Source organism: Rhamphochromis sp. 'chilingali' (genome assembly GCF_963969265.1).
Source record: "Rhamphochromis sp. 'chilingali' genome assembly, chromosome: 10".
NCBI classification, from domain to species: Eukaryota; Metazoa; Chordata; class Actinopteri; order Cichliformes; family Cichlidae; genus Rhamphochromis; species Rhamphochromis sp. 'chilingali'.
The window spans coordinates 27,761,667-27,779,536 of NC_137937.1; the positions used below are offsets into that span (position 1 = coordinate 27,761,667).

At 41.1% G+C, this 17,870-nt stretch overlaps 1 protein-coding gene across 1 annotated transcript; it reads right to left on the reverse strand.

Moving 5' to 3' along the window:
* Window positions 1–44: 44 nt before the first annotated feature.
* Window positions 45–17,189, reverse strand: LOC308403717 (myogenesis-regulating glycosidase-like). Its single transcript, XM_080893393.1, has 7 exons — window positions 17,062–17,189; window positions 15,047–15,100; window positions 14,635–14,913; window positions 13,072–13,603; window positions 10,348–11,152; window positions 10,146–10,255; window positions 45–3,731 (listed from the first exon to the last, which is right to left on the reverse strand). Exons 1-7 carry the CDS (start codon window positions 17,172–17,174, stop codon window positions 3,384–3,386), a joined length of 2,241 nt encoding a protein of 746 aa, XP_080749519.1. The 5' UTR covers window positions 17,175–17,189; the 3' UTR covers window positions 45–3,383.
* Between the last annotated feature and the right edge of the window lie 681 nt (window positions 17,190–17,870).

Sequence of the window (17,870 nt, forward strand, 5' to 3'; positions counted from 1 at the left end):
ACATCACTACAGCAGAAAGATTTTTTTGTGAGCTCTAACAGAAAGACAAACAGGACAGAAAAATAGACGTTATTGCGAGCAGATCAATCATTTATTTTTTTAGCTGTCTGATAAAGACTTATTTAATTACTTTTTACAGTTATTTCCACAAATGCAGAAATCACTTTTCCCACCCATTTGATGTGCTCACTCTGTGACTGAGATGACTCTTTCATAAGAGACGCATCAGGCATATACAGTGTTTGCAACTGTGAAAAACAGGTCTTTAAACATGAATAACCTGAAAAAGTCAACATTGATGCAAAAGTCAGGTAGGTGAATTTCACCTAGTCTGATCGCAGGTAAATACACATAAGTCATTCATGACAATACATACAGTACTTCTCTAGATGTCACACGAAAAACAAACATATACCATATGCATAAATAAAATTAAATATTTGTTCTTTGGCAGTCTACCCTCTAATTGTGCCAAGCACTCAATCACGGGAGGGGAGGGGGGGGGGGGCAACAACAACAAAATATTTTTACACAGAAAACTTTCCCTTTAACATTCACATCTGTTATGTCACGTTGATGATTTCACCATCACACCTAAAGCATCAAACAGTATGTGATCGCCAAATCCACTTATTGTGTTTTAAGTGAATGTCCTTTTAAAAACCTTCATAGATACATGTTATATTTTACATTTTGCGATCTAACCTATTTAACATAGGTTAGATTCTCACACAATCTCACACAAGCTTTCCTGGTTTCACAACAAAGATGACAAAGTAAGGTTACTAAAAAGAAGAATGAAATTATGTATGCATCCATTTACTTATTCATTTGAAGAAATGCTGCTGTGTACTGTGTCAGTAAAAACCATTCTATGTAAAATTTTAACATTTCCTGTGGTAGGATCAAGAATGCAAGAAAAAAAAACTTAAACACGGCCAATTTATAGGATTTATCATTTGTAAGTTGCTGTAATTCCAAGACAAATTCATATACAATAACACTGCTGTTTTCATTATTTTCAAGCAAGGCATTCAAATTACTTGGTGTGCTTTACTCTCATGCTGGCAATCACTATGAAAGAGCAGACAAACATTTAAACTCTTCATGCGCTTTGCAATGTCACTGCTTTGAAACACTGCATCAAAAACATCAATGTATGTAGAAATGTGTTTTATCCCTCTGGTTCTCTTTGCTAAGGTTGGCATACCATAGATTAGCTAATAAGACAAATGAAGCCACAAGGCAGACATAGATGGCACACTAATATATGGCATCTTTGAGAATAATAACTGTTTTACAAGGTAAATCACTTATAATAATAGAGTGCTGTGCAAAAGTCTTGAGCCACCCCTCATTTCTCTTTATTTTAAAGTTATGACTAGGAAATAGGACAGCAATTTATTGAAATTTGCAAACATACAGAGAAAAACCAACAAATAAGGCAAAAACAGAGTTTGTACAATTCTACTAAGTTTGAAAGTCAGTATTTGGTACGACCACCTTTATTCTTTAACACCGCCTGAACTCTCTTAGGTAAGCTTTTGTGTCATTTCTTTAAGTAGTCTGCTGATCCCCAACACTACTGGCTAAAATATATCCCCAAACCCTGACAGTGACTTGACTGTGCTATAGACACTCGCCATTGTACCTCTGTCTTCACCTCATCCGTAAATACCGTTGATGATTTGATCGCCCCCAAAAAATTTGGATTCATCACTCCGTCAGATTGCCACTGATTTTCAGTCCAATTCTTTTGTAATTAGACACACCTCAGCCTTTTCTCCCTATTTCTCTTGCTTAAGAATGGCTTCTTGACAGCCACCCTTTTACTGAGACCATTTCTGATAAGGCCTGAGTGAACAGTAGATGAAATGAAGCACAAATTTCTTAAGGACACAACTTAAGAAACAGAGATTGTTCATCCGCTGCCGACAACTATTTCTGTCTGTAATTTCTTTTGTCCGATTGTCCAGTTTCCCTTAATGTTTTTAAGGACACACCGCACACCACCAAGTACCAAGTTTTCTCTTATAACCTTGGTGGTGCAAAAATACAATTTTATGCCTGTCAAACTGTGTAAACCTTGGATTTTTGTTGATTCGGCTAAAAAAAACAAAAAAAAACAAAAACGGAAATATTTATATGTTTTTGAGACCGGCTGGTAGCAAAACAGTCCCTAAGATACAGTTTAAAATTGGTTCCTTACAAAGTTGTCTGTGATAAACACAACAGTAGTTCATCCCTTGTGTTAGGTGTCTTCCTTTAAGCTCTAGTTATTCATAGGTCAGTGTTAAGTGGCTTCGCAAACAATAAACACATCTAAAAATAGTCAGCTACACGACTTGGGCTGAAAACAAGTAAAAGCCAAAATCCATAGAAAAAAAAATCTGAAAGACCTTCAGACAAGTCTGGACAACTATTGCCCAAAAAACACTTAAAAATTGCAAGAAAGTTTGGCTCCTTCGAATTAAAATAAGACAATGAGAAGCGGTGCAAGACTTTTGCACAGTAATGTATAACAAATATATTACTGTGGATCAATAATAAATATCTTTTAAATGTACCCTGAGCAGTTAAGTTGACTTGTGCAGACTTTTTTAATAAAAAGCATAAAGCAGTAGATTTTGGCACTAAAATAATATAATGGCACTATAGGTTATGGGACTTACTGACATAAAAGTATTTGCAGCTTATTGTTAACCCCTTTATTCATCCCCAGAATCATGCATATTTAAAAACATCCAACAGTATCCACAAATAAAAATTAATAAATATAAAGAGCAATTAATCAAAAGACTGTAAAATGTAGATGTCAGTGCAATACAAATTAATGCATGTTAGCTTAAAAAGTTAAAAACACAGACTTAAGTATGGCTATAGTGCATTTTTTATTGCCTAACCCAGTCACCCCCAAAAAGACCCCCTAAATGGTACAGTTACTTCTATTAATAAGCTAATGGAAATAATATTAACCCAAAACCGCCGCCATGCTTGCTGTAGAGCTTTGGGCTTTGAGAAAAAAAAAACAACGCAGTATTAGATGGCCACTAAGGCTAAGAATGGTGATGATACAAGCACAGATCGGATCTTCTATTGGCTGTGAAAGGCACACAAGGATGAGTATTAGCTTAAGGATGCAAAATGAGAATTAGAAGGTAATTCTAATTCTTTGGGCGGAGGGTTTTAATCTGCAGGCAGAAGTCCTGACAAAGAGCAGGATGGAAGAGACATGAGGTTAATCTTCATTAAAATGTCACTCTACTCTCAACTCAAGCTTCTGGTGGTGCCTCCCTGCTTTTACTTGGCATGTGTGCTCAAACTAATGTGTGCGGACGCGTGCGTGTGTGTGTGTCAGTCCGGTTTTCAATTCTTTAATGCCTTCAAAGAACCCTTGTAAAGAAAGCGATCTCATCCAGGTCCACAGGGTAATCAGTGAGGTACATGGGACCTTTATCATAATGTTCCCCCTTGTAGCTTTTCCATCGTCCTGCAGGCAAGTAGATATCCCTCTCTTGCTTTCCTGGCTCCAACACTGGCGCCACCATGAGGTCATCCCCAATCAGGAACTGGGAGTCGATCTTATAGGCAGCCTCATCATCATTGGCAATCCACCAGAGGGGCCTTATGATTGGGTCTCCTGTATCAAGAACCACATGTGCCAATTCAAGAACTTTTGGTGCCACCAGAGTTTCATGGAGCCCTGTGAACTTCTGTGCTATCTTTACCACCTGCAGATGCACAAAGACATTGAGTTAGCATGGAGCAGAGGCCACCTAACAGACAGCAGAGTAATAAAACCATCCACACGTCCTGCTTCAATTTATGCATCAAAGCACATAGAAAAAGAACTGACTTATTGTTTTTGACTTGTGATCAGTACTTGTATATTTTCTAGGAGAAATATTTGTTAATGAAAATGGCATTTTATTTATTCTTTTTTTTTTTTTGAGAAAAATCTGATTTTCTTTAGCGCTTTACGGTGTACGGAGGTCAGAAGAAGGTAAGGCAACATTCACTAAGCCAGAGAGACACAAGAAAATGTTTAAAGCTTCTAAACCTTGTGTACAGGGTAAGTTGACTTGGATGAGTATTTTTATATTAAAATCAACTCGGAGCCCACATGGTCTTATAGCTGGACAGTCAGAGGGCATGATCTGGAATGCTTTTTAGAAATTAACCTGTCTGAAACCATGTTTACATCTCTAAAGTGCAAAACTGCTGTTAGAAGTATAAATCTTATCTGGGCATTCTTCTCTGTCATCCTGAGAGAGAGATTTTTGGTGTCCAGTAGGAGGACTTGAAAAAAAAAACTACTAACTGTTTTTGCTGCTGTATTGTTATTTGTTTTAACTTTTTTTTTTAATTTCTATCATGGTACACTACATGCTACATGTATTACAACACCACCCACTCTATGCAAGATCTTACCACATGGAGTGATCATAAGAAAAGTAAAGAGACCACATTAAAGCACTTCATTATGCTGGATGGCCTAAAACAAATAGGTCAGGACTCACAGTGTTCCCACAGTGTGGTCAAGTATGTCATGGACTGAAAAGACTGGTACCTAGAAAATGTGTCAAGGAAGAGGCAGAAAAGAAAAGCTGACTGAAGTAGATGAAAGGCACCTCAAGATTTTAAGTGCTATAGACAAAAAGCAGACCACTGCTGATTTTCAGGCAGCGATAAATGCTTCTAGATCAGAGTATGAGGTTTCCAGAATGACCATAAACTGACGACTGAACAAATAGGAAGGAATAACTGAGCGCTGCAAACAGAAGCGTTTCAGATTTGCCAACAAGCACAAACACTGGACTAAAGATGACTGGAAGAAGGTACTCATACAGTCGTAAACATAAGAGTCCAAGTTTAAACTCTTTACTTTCGCAGAAGAGCTGAATAACATTTTGATGCGAGACTAGTTACGGTGTGAGTTTCCATTTCTGCAAATAGCATGGGGAGATTAGAGCAAAGCACCAGTATCATTAATAGAAAGGTCTAACAAAACATCTTGGAGCATCATGGAATCACTTTTGAACTAAAACTGATTGCCATGGGTTCATTTAATGACAAGAAAAGGCAAGACAGACTATTTGACTAAGAAAAGGGAATCTGATGCGCTGGCCAAATCGACATAATTCTATAAAATGTTATGTGTGATTAAGGAGTATTTAGCTCTTTCAAAATATATATATATATATATATATATATATATATATATATATATATATATATATATATATATATATATATATATATATATATATATATATATATATATATATATATATATATATATATATATATATATATATATAGCAGCTGGATAGCGTAGTGGTTAGACTACACGCCTTTGGAACAGAGGATCGCAAGTTCGATTCCTGCCTGGGGCGTCTGTATCCAGTAAGGGTCCTAAGGCTAGACCCCCTATGCTAAGCAAGCCTACCGCAGACATGAGCGAGACAGATAAATATGAAGGCATGCCGGCTCGGACGTCGCCCGGATCAACAAGGTCCGCGTCAGGTGTTGAGGAACCAGGGCACCCTGACGAAAAGTGGGCTACTGGAACAAGAAGGCATCGGTGGGCAAGAGACGAAAACAGGGCGTTGTTGGAATGCTACTATGCAAGTAACCCCGGCGGGAGGGGCTACATGAATAGGATGAGGGACCTATGGATTCTTCGATACCCAACATCCACAATGACGGCGAAACAACTAGTAGCTCAGTGTTCCAACATTCAAAAAAAGGGACTGCTCTCACAGCTAGAGATTGACGAGGTACAACACAAATGCTACGGCAAGGAGGAGTCAGGACGCCAGGTCAGGGGGGAGATATCATCACCCCCACCCGAGATTGGGTACATAGCCCCAAGTGCGATAGGAGAGTTGAGTGCGAGAGGAACTGACCTGAAAAATAGGATCATGGCCAAGCTTGAAACCTGGATCCCCCGTAGCCGGTTACCAAGATTACGTGAAGTTCCCTCAGAAGGTCTGCTAGATGATGTTAATGCAGCACTACGGACAATACCTACAACCACGATTACCGACACTAACAAGCTGATCTACAATACGGCAACAGTGATCAGTGAGATGCTTGGCTACAAGTTGAACAGCGACAAGGGGCAGTACCCTCCATGGAGAAGGAGGCTAGAGGGCAAGATCAAAGTAGCACGGAGGGAGGTTAGCCAACTAACGGAGTTGCAGAAAGGTGCGACAAATAAGGTGCCTAAGGAATACAGCAAGCTGTCCATACCTGAGGCCTTGGAAACTGCCAAGCAAAGACTCACAGCCTTGGCCAGCCGCTTGAGGAGGTACACCAGAGAGATAGAAGGCAGGAGAATAAACCAGCAAAGGTGTACTCTCAGTGGCAAGGGAACAATAAGAGAACAGCACCACCAAGGCTGGAGACGGAGCAATACTGGAAGAGCATATGGGAGAAGGATGCAACCCATAACGGCAATGCTCAGTGGCTAGAGGATCTGAGGGCTGACCACAGCGACCTCCCTGAACAGGGTCCAGTAACCATCACAGTGGCAGATATCCAAGAAAGGGTCTCCAGTATGAAGAGTTGGACAGCACCAGGGCCCGACATGGTTCACGCCTACTGGCTGAAGAAGCTGACTGCACTCCACGAGCGTCTGGCAGCACAAATGAACCAGCTGCTAGTTAACGAGAGACACCCGGAATGGCTAACTGAAGGCCGGACGGTCCTGATCCCCAAGGACCCCAAGAAGGGACCGGTCCCCTCCAACTACCGACCAATAACCTGCCTCAGTACTACATGGAAGCTCCTGTCAGGCATCATATCGGCTAAGATGAACAGGCACATGGGTCAATACATGAGCGGGACACAGAAAGGAATTGGCAAGAATACCAGAGGCGCAAAACACCAGCTACTGGTAGACAGAACAATCAGCCGAGACTGCAAGACCAGACTGACCAACCTGTGCACTGCCTGGATTGATTACAAGAAGGCCTATGACTCAATGCCCCACAGCTGGATACTGGAATGCCTAGAATTGTACAAGATCAATGGGACGCTAAGAGCCTTCATCAGGAACTCAATGGGGATGTGGCGTACAACACTAGAGGCCAACTCCAAGCCCATAGCACAAGTCACCATCAAGTGCGGGATCTACCAAGGAGATGCTCTGTCCCCACTGCTGTTCTGCATAGGCCTGAACCCCCTCAGTGAGATCATTAACAAGACTGGCTACGGATACCGACTATGGAACGGAGCAGTTGTCAGCCACCTCCTGTACATGGATGACATCAAGCTGTATGCCAAGAGTGAACGAGACATCGATTCACTGATCCACACTACCAGGCTATACAGCAATGACATTGGAATGTCGTTCGGACTGGAGAAGTGTAGTCGGATGGTAACAAAGAGAGGGAAGGTAGTCAGAACTGAGGGGATTGAACTACCAGAAGGCAACATTGCAGACATAGAGGACAGTTACAAGTACCTGGGGATCCCGCAGGCAAATGGGAACCATGAAGAGGCCGCTAGAAAGGCTGCAACCACCAAGTACCTGCAGAGGGTCAGGCAAGTCCTGAGGAGTCAGCTGAATGGTAAGAACAAGATCCGGGCCATCAACACATACGCCCTGCCCGTGATCAGGTACCCTGCTGGGGTAATAGGCTGGCCAAAGGAGGAGATAGAAGCCACTGACATAAAGACAAGAAAGCTCCTGACCATGCATGGAGGGTTTCACCCCAAGTCCAGCACCCTGAGGCTGTACGCTAAGCGGAAGGAAGGGGGCCGGGGACTGGTGAGTGTCAGCACCACAGTCCAGGATGAGACAAGGAACATCCAAGAATACATTGGGAAGATGGCCCCAACTGACCGAGTGCTCAGTGAATACCTCAGGCAGCAGAAACCCAAGAAAGAGGAGGGAGACGAGGAACCATCATGGAAGGACAGGCCCCTGCACAGTATGTACCACCGGCAGATAGAGGAGGTGGCTGATATCCAGAAATCCTACCAGTGGCTGGACAAAGCTGGACTGAAAGACAGCACAGAGGCACTAATCATGGCAGCACAAGAACAAGCTCTGAGTACAAGATCCATAGAGGCTGGGGTCTATCACACCAGGCAAGACCCCAGGTGCAGGCTGTGTAAAGATGCCGCAGAGACAATCCAGCACATAACAGCAGGGTGCAAGATGCTAGCAGGCAAGGCATACATGGAACGCCATAACCAAGTGGCCGGCATAGTGTACAGGAACATCTGTGCCGAGTATAACCTAGAAGTCCCGAGGTCAAAATGGGAGATGCCCCCAAGGGTGGTGGAGAATGACCGAGCTAAGATCCTGTGGGACTTCCAGATACAGACGGACAAAATGGTGGTGGCTAACCAACCGGACATAGTGGTGGTAGACAAACAGAAGAAGACGGCCGTAGTGATCGATGTAGCGGTTCCGAATGACAGCAATATCAGGAAGAAGGAACACGAGAAGCTGGAGAAATACCAAGGGCTCAGAGAAGAGCTCGAGAGGATGTGGAGGGTGAAGGTAACGGTGGTCCCCGTGGTAATCGGAGCACTAGGTGCGGTGACTCCCAAGCTAGGCGAGTGGCTCCAGCAGATCCCGGGAATAACATCGGAGATCTCTGTCCAGAAGAGCGCAGTCCTGGGAACAGCTAAGCTATGTATATATATATATATATATATATACATATAACTTCTAGTTTTAAACATTTTTTTGACAAATTTCTAAAATATTCTTGTTTTCTTTTTTATAACAGGTAAACAGATTTCATTTAACTGGTATGCATACCCTTAAATTCCCCATAACTGGTCTTTGTAGACCAGGGGTGTCCAAACTCTGGCCCGCGGGCCAACTGCGGCCCGCGATCCATTTTTAATTGGCCCGCAAGTAATTTTATAAATAGAATAGAATATGGCCCGCACTTCAACTTTTGCTTACGTGTATTGCACTTCTTAGTTTTAACACCAGGGGGAGCTACTGTTGATCAAGGCAGTTGCTCCACCAAAAAGGACAATCACAGAAGAAATTTACCCCAAGTTACTAAACATGGCAGAACCAAAGAAGCGAAAGGTAGAAAGTGAATGCAGAAATATTCAGACATAGTGAGAGAGTGAATATTTCTTCATAGAATTCAAGGGGAAGTGTTTCTGTTTGATCTGCACTGAAACTGTGGCAGTTATGAAAGAGTATAATGTACGACGTCATTATGAAACCAAACATCAGGCCTATGCATCCTACACTGGTGCTGATCGAGTGCAGAAATTAAAGCAAAGGGTAGCTCTCCTGCAGGGTCAGCAACAGTATTTTTTTCGTGCACTCCTGTTATTAAGTCCAGTTCAGTCTGTTAATGTTGATAACGGTTTCAAACGAACGTTAATAGGTGTGTTGCTAAGCCTAATAACTTAAATAACAAACTTGAAATGTACCCGTCCCATTTTCCCCTTTATTGTTTTTTCTCTGTACTGTAAATCTTCTGTCTAAGAAGAAATCTGAGGCTGCTCTTCTGAGAATGAGCTACCAAAGCCTTTTCTGAATAAATCAATACAGATCCATTTATGGAAAGTTGTGATGAAGGCAGTTTTGTCTTTAATTATATTCAACAATATAACATATTTGACCACTTTTAAGTGTTTTTCTAACTTTAATACACTAAAGTTAAGGTTATATACCTAATTTCTAGTAAGTAGCCCAGCCCCTCCTATATTTTTATGTATGTGGCCCTCAGTGAAAAAAGTTTGGACACCCCTGGTGTAGACCTTTATGGTTTAAACTTTGGCGCCCTCCTGTGGTAGTTTTTAAACACACCAAAAAGAATTTGAAGCAACAATTATTCTGTCATTTCTCTACAAGCAAACAAACAGCCGCTTCACGATAATGTAAAGGTTAAGTTTAAGCGTCCCGTTCATTATTTAATCTGTAATTAGTATTTTGCACTATAGTACTGATAGAGCAAAAAAGATCATTTTTACACCAACTGTAAAATGTGTTGCAAAATTGTTACAAACCCTATTACAAATGTTGCAAAAGTGTGTATGTGTGATGTACACACACACACAATTTAGTAAATTTAAATGCAGGAAAAGCTAAGAGGCTACACACTGTAAAATACTTTTCTACATCTAAAATTCATCGCTTGCTTTATTTGGCTTACCTCATTGTCATAAGCCCATGGAGGTATGGAGAACTGCATGGCGGGCATAAAGGCAGACAGCTCCAACCATCTGATGTACAGTTCTCTGTCTGGCAGACCATTTAACCCACCTTAAACGCAGATGAAAGACTGTCAGATAAAACCAGATTATAGAAAATCTGTTTTTTTAACAGAGCTAACACTCTTAAAATGCATGCCATACCTGCAGTATGGTTCGGGTAGGCATTTCCTCCTATCATATCAGGTAAGACAAACTGGTAACCCAAAATGCCTATAGTCAGAACAGTAGGGATGATGGACTTGAGGCCGAGCTCGTAACCCCACACCGAGTCCCTGTCAATGATCCTGAAGAAGCAGGAGATGTTCTGACTCTGGTAACCAACCCTTAGCTCAGCATGCTCCATAAATGGTATAGCCATCTCTGTGTAGCGGCGGGTGAAGGTGGAAGGGTTTGACAGTGGGCCCAGGGTACTAAACTGACGGGGCAGGTAGCTCGTTTCTCCTGCATCAAACTTGAAGGAGGTCACCCCATAGCGACTTTTGAGCATGTGCAAGTTTGAGGAATACCATTCACGAGCGTCTGGGTTTGTGAAGTCCAAGATTCCTCCAATCCCGTTCCACCAGCGAACCAGAGCGGGCAGTTCACCGCCTGGCTCACGGACAAATAGCTCTTTCTCCACAGCTGCACCAAAATTTATGGAGTCATAGTTGATAAAAGGGTGCGTCCAGAGTGTAACTTGAAAGCCGCCCTCTCTTAGTTTGTCAAACATGCCGCTTGCATTGGGGAACTTCTGCGGGTCAAAGTCAAACTCTCCGTAATCTGCTGTGTAGCGGTCATCCAGCTCCAGATGGGAGCAGTTGAAGCCATGCCTAGTAATGTCAGCGGCATAGCGCAGCAGCTTCTCCTGAGTTACAGCGGTCTTGTAGATAGCCCATGTGGACCACACTGGTTTTTTGAACAAATCAGCAGATGGGACTTTGATAGGCTTTGTGAAATACCGGCGCACCTGAGAAAAGAACATGAATGATTAGGGGGGAAAAAGAAAAGAAAAGAACATGAAGTAAGTGATTTGAGATGTTTTTAAATGTGTGGTTATTGTCTTTCATTCAAGCCTGCACAGGCTTTGTGCTTGATTAAACAAGTGTAAGGAAATATGCCTACTGGCATCCTTACAATAACCAGATAAATTAGCTTAGGGGTTGCTTGGTCCCTTACAGCTTGAGAATTTCAGCTTTCCGTGTCAAGAAATAACCAACTACATAAGCCAATTTTTAGACTTTTTCTAAAGATTTTACAAACACACTATAAGATTATAATATTGGTATCCTCATTAAGAAAGCATTTACAATTGGGGAAATCATTATTAATTCATAAGTTTGCTCTCTTACAAAGAAAAAACCTGAAAAAAAATCACTGCATAAAAGTTATAAATTGATTTGCAGGTTACAGAGTGAAATAAGTACTTAATACCCAAGAAAAATATGACTTAGTATTTGGAGGAGAAACCCTCCAAAGCACTGTCATGTCATCATTCACCAGGTTTGCACACATCTCAGGAGGGATTTTGGCCCACTCATCTTTACAGAAACACTCTTAATATTTTAGGTTTCTTGGCCTTCACTTGGCAACTCGAAGCTTCAGCTCCGTCCACAAATTTTTTAATAGAATTAAAGTCTAAGACTGGCCACGCCGAATCTTGACGTTTTGTACTTCTTTCGCCACACTATCTTTATCTTGATGCTATGTTGGAAGACCCATTCACAACCCATACGAAGTATCCTGGCTGAGGGAAGTAGGTTCTCATCCAAGATTTTACAGTACATGGCCCTATCCATTGGCCCCTCAATGTGATGGAGTTGTCCTATATTCTCAGAAGAAAAACAGCCTCATAGCATAATCTTTCCACCTCCATGCTTCACGTAGGGAATGCTACTCTTTGGGTCATACCCAGTATCTCTCTTCCTCCAAACCCAGACATGTAAAGTTGATGCCAGAGAGCTTGATTTTAGTTTCATCTGACCACTGTGCATTCGCCCAGGCCTTCTCTCAATCATTTAGATGTTCACTTACAAAACTTGAGATGATCCTGTACATTTGCGTTCTTGACCAGGTGACCTTGCGGGCGCTTCAAGATTTCAATCCATTATAGCATAGTGTGTTGCCAGTGGTGACAGATCACAGCTTTGAGGTGATCCATCACCTCTCTTATGATAGTCCTCGCCCATGAGGCAAAATCTCCATGCTGAGGACATTGATGGTCATTTTATACTTTTTCCAATTGCACCAACAGTTGTAAACTTCTCCCCAAGCTTCCTACTGTAACTTATACCAGCCTTTCGTAGGTCAACAATCTTTGAAAGCCTTTGAGAACTCTTTGGTCTCGCCCATGGTGGTGGACAGGTTGGAAGAGAAGAAATTGATTCTGTGGACAGGTGTGCTTTATACACATAGTGAGTTGAGATCAGGAGTATCTGTAACTGTGACTTCAGGCTGGGTTGTAGGAGATTAAATACCTTTTTCACTCAATGACAAGCAAATCAATTTAGTCTGTAAATTTGATGTAATGTCCTTTTTTCTGCGGTTTTGATTGATATTCTGTCTCTCTCCATTAAAAATGAACTACAATAAAAATTAGAGGATTTCCATTTCTTTGGAAGTGAACAGACACTTAAATTCAACAGTAAATCAAAGAGTCATTTCCCCAACCTAAGTATATTTTCTGGAATGTTAAAGATTAAACCTGCTCTGCAGGGGAACAAAGAATTAATGGCAGTAGTATTAAATTAAAAATGCATATGCAGGATGGGACAAGTGTTTCTGGTCCAGTTATTTGTTGTACATCTGAGTATATATCCACTACACTTTAAATTGGCAGCTTTTAACATTATTAAATATTTGTCAAATATCCAGCATAATTACACTCACCATGTACTTGTGAATAGAGGTGACATCTGACCCCACACAGACTCTATAACTGAGTTCAGGAAAGGTCTGCTGTCTTTCTAGTGGTCTGAAGGGAGAGTCCTGGTACCGGGCCTGGAACCTCAGTGTCCTGTTCTTCTCTGACCAGCCCAAATGAAACGGTACTGAGTCGTTAATCTTAATTGCAGTTGCATTTGATGACAGCCAGTACCGCTCTAGAATTCCTCCAAAAGCATTTCGATTGGAGTAGACGTCACTTGCGATGAAAGGTTGTGGTTCCTCTTCTCCCTGAAATCTGATAGGCCAGTACTGTGTTGCCGTCTCTGCCCCTCCATACCAATGAGAGTCATTATAGGCCATGACATGCTCTACCAAGTGCTTATTCTGCAGCTCCTCCCAGCGAACCCGATAACAGATCACCGTGTCCTTTGGACGAACTGTTTGGATAAAAAAGTTGAGCTTGCCAGAATCCGACTGAGTGCAGCTCAGAATATCTCCCTCCTTTGAGCAAGAGTCCACATCCAGAGTACCAGACCTAAGATTAGGTGTTTAAAAGAAAGAAAACAAAGGGGCCAGTTAAACACAGTTGATATTATTTGTGTTTTAAAACAAATTAGTAGTAGTGCAACAACAAAGAAAATGTTGTAAGTTCTATTCCGTTGTTCTAGTTGTCTGTGGAGTGATTGTTCTATAGCTATTTCTGTCGGTATGAACTCTGCTGGCAAAGGACACATCTATTACAGTCTTCCCTAAGGGTGTAATCATGTGTCTGTCTCGTCTGATTTTTCATCATCCATCCAAACACTGCAGACAGGCAGACTTAAAGCAGATACAAAGAAGAAGAACTCTGTCAAGACCAACAGAAGTTACAAAGGCAATGAGTCCACGATTTGCTGGGACTTAGTTTCACAAGAGAAGTGTTTGTGGAGTGTCTTGATTTGGATTGCACAGACATTCCTTTGGTCCTTATCTCAGCTGTAAGATAAAATTATAACTAGTCATATTTATTACCCTTATAAGTAGCAGAGTTATTTTAGTTTTGTATTTTCTAATTCTAATTTCAAATTTTGTAATTCATCTTTTATTGTTTAAAAATGTTTAGCTTTAGTTTTTATTAGTTTTAGTCTTTTAAATAGTGACTGAATGTAGGGCATATGCAAAAGGCACAAATTTAAAAAAAAAAATCTGTAAAGGCGTAATAACAAATTTTAGCAAATTAAAATGCCAAAACTTATTTTAACTTTTAGTTAGTTTTCCAAGTTCATAAAATCAGTTTAATTACAGTTTTTTTTAAAGTGTAGTATTTATTTCTATTTTATTTAACAAGGTCAGTTTTAGGTTTTGCTTTAGTTTTAGTTCATTAAAATAACCATGACTAGTAGGCAATCAGGCAATTCAAATAATTAAATTATTAATCAAAATGTATCTTGTTAAAGGAAACAAAAACGCAGATGATTCTCTGTACAGTTTCCTAAGCATTAAAAGCATAGACAACAAGTCCAAAAAAGACAAAAATCAGCAAATTACCAATTATTAATTTAAAAATAATCAATAATATGAACCCACCTGAATGCCATAGTGAAGACAACAGCCCCAGCTTGGTTGTGAATAATAAAACCATCCTTGTTCAGGTCTAACAACGCTGTCTTGAACAACTGGGTTTTACGAAGCGACACTGAGTAATAGCACCAGGCGACCACAGCAGCTAGCACCAGCACACAGCCCAACATACTTGCCATCACCAGTGGCCGACCTTCATGAGAAAGTTTCTTCTTAAGTGGGGAGCCTCCGGGTCCCCCAGCCATCTGCTGCTCCCCAGGAGCCACCGGCACTATTTGATACATGCTGAAGGCGTGCGGGTTGGAAGAAGAGTGGCAGGAATGGACAGCTGTACTTAACTTGCTGTCAGAGCTTTTGAAACAGAAATATAAATCTGTGCACTGGCAGCTGTGGGAGTTAAGGGAAAACTGATGTCTACCTGCCAATCTTTAGGAATGTCTCCATTTCTGAAAAAGGGCTGATATATCTGCTCCTGTGAGGCAGACAGACAGATGTTAGTTTAAACCACAACAAGTGTAAAAGAAACCCAAAAAAACAATAGAAATAAAACACCATTAATATCATCATCACATCAAATAATGAATGGAAGCTAAATCAAGTTAAAGTGCTAAAAGAATAACAAGTAAATGAGTACAGGACATGAATATTGACCAATCTACCGCAGACTTCATCACACTGGCTATCTATCTATCCATCCAATTATCACTGCTGATGTTAGCTTAAAAGCGCTGCAGACAGGAAAAAAAACAAAAATGTCTTAGTGATGCATTAAAAATATTAGTTCATGCTGCAAAGGCATAATTTTCACACCAATCAAACCGTCTTAGTGACCTGATTTTGCCTCATGGATGGGGGCAATATCATTATGGAAGAACTCACTGCAATCAGGATTTAAATTTAGATGCAATAACACTTCCCTCACAGAGACAAGTACACAAAAAACATGCCATCAAAATAATACCTCCCAAAGAACAACAACATTTAGAAATATGTGCAATAAAGAATTCAAAAGCACAATAGTCGTCTTTCAGGGTTTTAGAAATCACATCTGGATGCAGTCACAACCAATCAGCAGCATAGTTACAGGCTAAAGATGACAATTTTGAGCATAAGGGGTTACTGTTTTACCTTGAATTGTCTGTCACTGAACACTGTTTTTGTGTAGCATTACTGTATTGGCCCTGTACTGTCTCTACACTTGCTTTTATTATTATAGCATAGTTCAACAGCATCCAGCAGAGAGAGAGCGAGAGAGAGCACTGGGCTTTTAATCTGGTAAATGGCAGGTATCCAGGCTCTGCACAGGCACTCATGGTGAGAGAGCCAGCAAAACTGTAAAAACAGGCTGTGATCAGAGGAAGCGCAGACACCAAGTCAGCAGGATTCAATTACATTTACCTCAGGTAAGAGCACCTTTGGGATGAGTAAATAATAGCCCTCAAACAGCTGTAGTGCAGCAAGCCCACAGTTTTCAGATTGATAAGAATGCAGTCATCACCAGCAGAACCATACTTAACTTCCCCACAGGTAAACATTATCCTTCAGCTCCACATCCTTCTTTTATTGTGATGCTATTTAATGCCAGTATCGCAAGGAGGAACCGAAATCTTGCAAAAATATTCCAGACACAGGGAAACATTTTCCTCTATATGTCAGCTTTCGCTCCAGTGAAGATCCTGTTCCTCATTTCTATGTAATTACTGACAAAACTGTACCATTGCTCAAATGTAGAATTAAGTTGAGAAAGCTCAACTTGGGATCCATTATAAATCAATTTATTCTATTAAGGGAACTTAACAATGAAGGCAGACCAGTCTTAAAATGTTAGAGATAATCAGTGCTTTTTAAGAAACCTAGCAATTAGTCTTGAAACTGTGGGCTGAAATCATATTAATCTTTAATGGCTATCGGAATGAAACGTATAACATTTTAAATTAGGCCACAGGGCCCGGTGCAGTACAACAGGCTCCATACTGCAGGTTATGCAGGGGTTTCTAAAAACATGCACATTAACTACACAGTGACTACGAACTGTTCAAGGCAAATACCTAAATTACAACAAACACTGAAAAACGTCGTCATCTGACTTTCTGAAAGGATCCCAGTGGACACAGACGCCGTCCAACGACGTGTATGTTTACGTTATCTATCCACGCCCGTGTCAAGCTGGCGTGTAACCAACTAATCAAACACTTCCGATATCTGATCGATCCCCAACAAACACTCACTCGACTCGGCCGTTGACGCCGAGTTGGGATATTGCCGTAACAGTAACTCGCTCTACCAGTATTCACGAACTGATTCAGAAGACCGTGCTCACAATTAAAAGCTATACTCGCCATGACAGTAACACGCAAAAAAACGTTGTGTCACATACAAAACATTTTAACTGCTCTTAATAAAGCTGCGACCACAAAAATACATTCACCTTACCTCCACATCTGACCACACTCCGGGGTCAACGTCTGTGCGCGCGGAAGCCTGCGGTGCAGCGACAGAGGCGTAGTCCCACCCAAACGGAGCGAATGCGAAGCTGGTTTGTCCATCGATCTGTCATTCGTGTACAAGTTAGCGCGGAAGGATTCTGGGAAATGTAGTGTGAGAACAATATCGTCACAGAGCCAAAAAACAGCTTCAAATTTGTTTATTGCTGGCTGCGAACAATGTGAAACGCACAAGAGAAAGGCAAAATGAAGGGGTTATTTTGACTATCGTTAACGTTACTTTCAAATTTTTATATTTTCCTTACCAAATCGTTGGTGCTAGCGTTGTCCGTGGAAACAATTCAAATCTCAAACGTTTCATTCAACTTGTAGTGAATGTGTGTGAGGATTGGGGGGGGGGGGGGGGGGGGGTGTTATTGTTATTATTAGTATTTTGTATTTTTTTTTTTTTTTTACGATGGTTGTTTGTAACCACAGATTACCGTCTTCGACCCTGTGACAACAACAACTGGAGTACACTGCCTCACTTCCCGAACAGACCACAGAGGTGAGATCATCGAGAGCGAACAATAATGTTATTGTGGCTGTAAGAGGTTTTCTACCGCTGGGTGACAGCAACAAGCTATGAATAGCAGGGCAGCTGAACGACACGACCATGGCGAAGTAGTCGACTCTTGTCTTATTTTTATATCCGTGAGTTCTTTGATGTTCTAAATGTTTTTAAGTTTACTATGAACTGAGAACTAGAGATGTAGACATATATTTTATTTAATACCACACTGGCGAAATTCTGTCGTT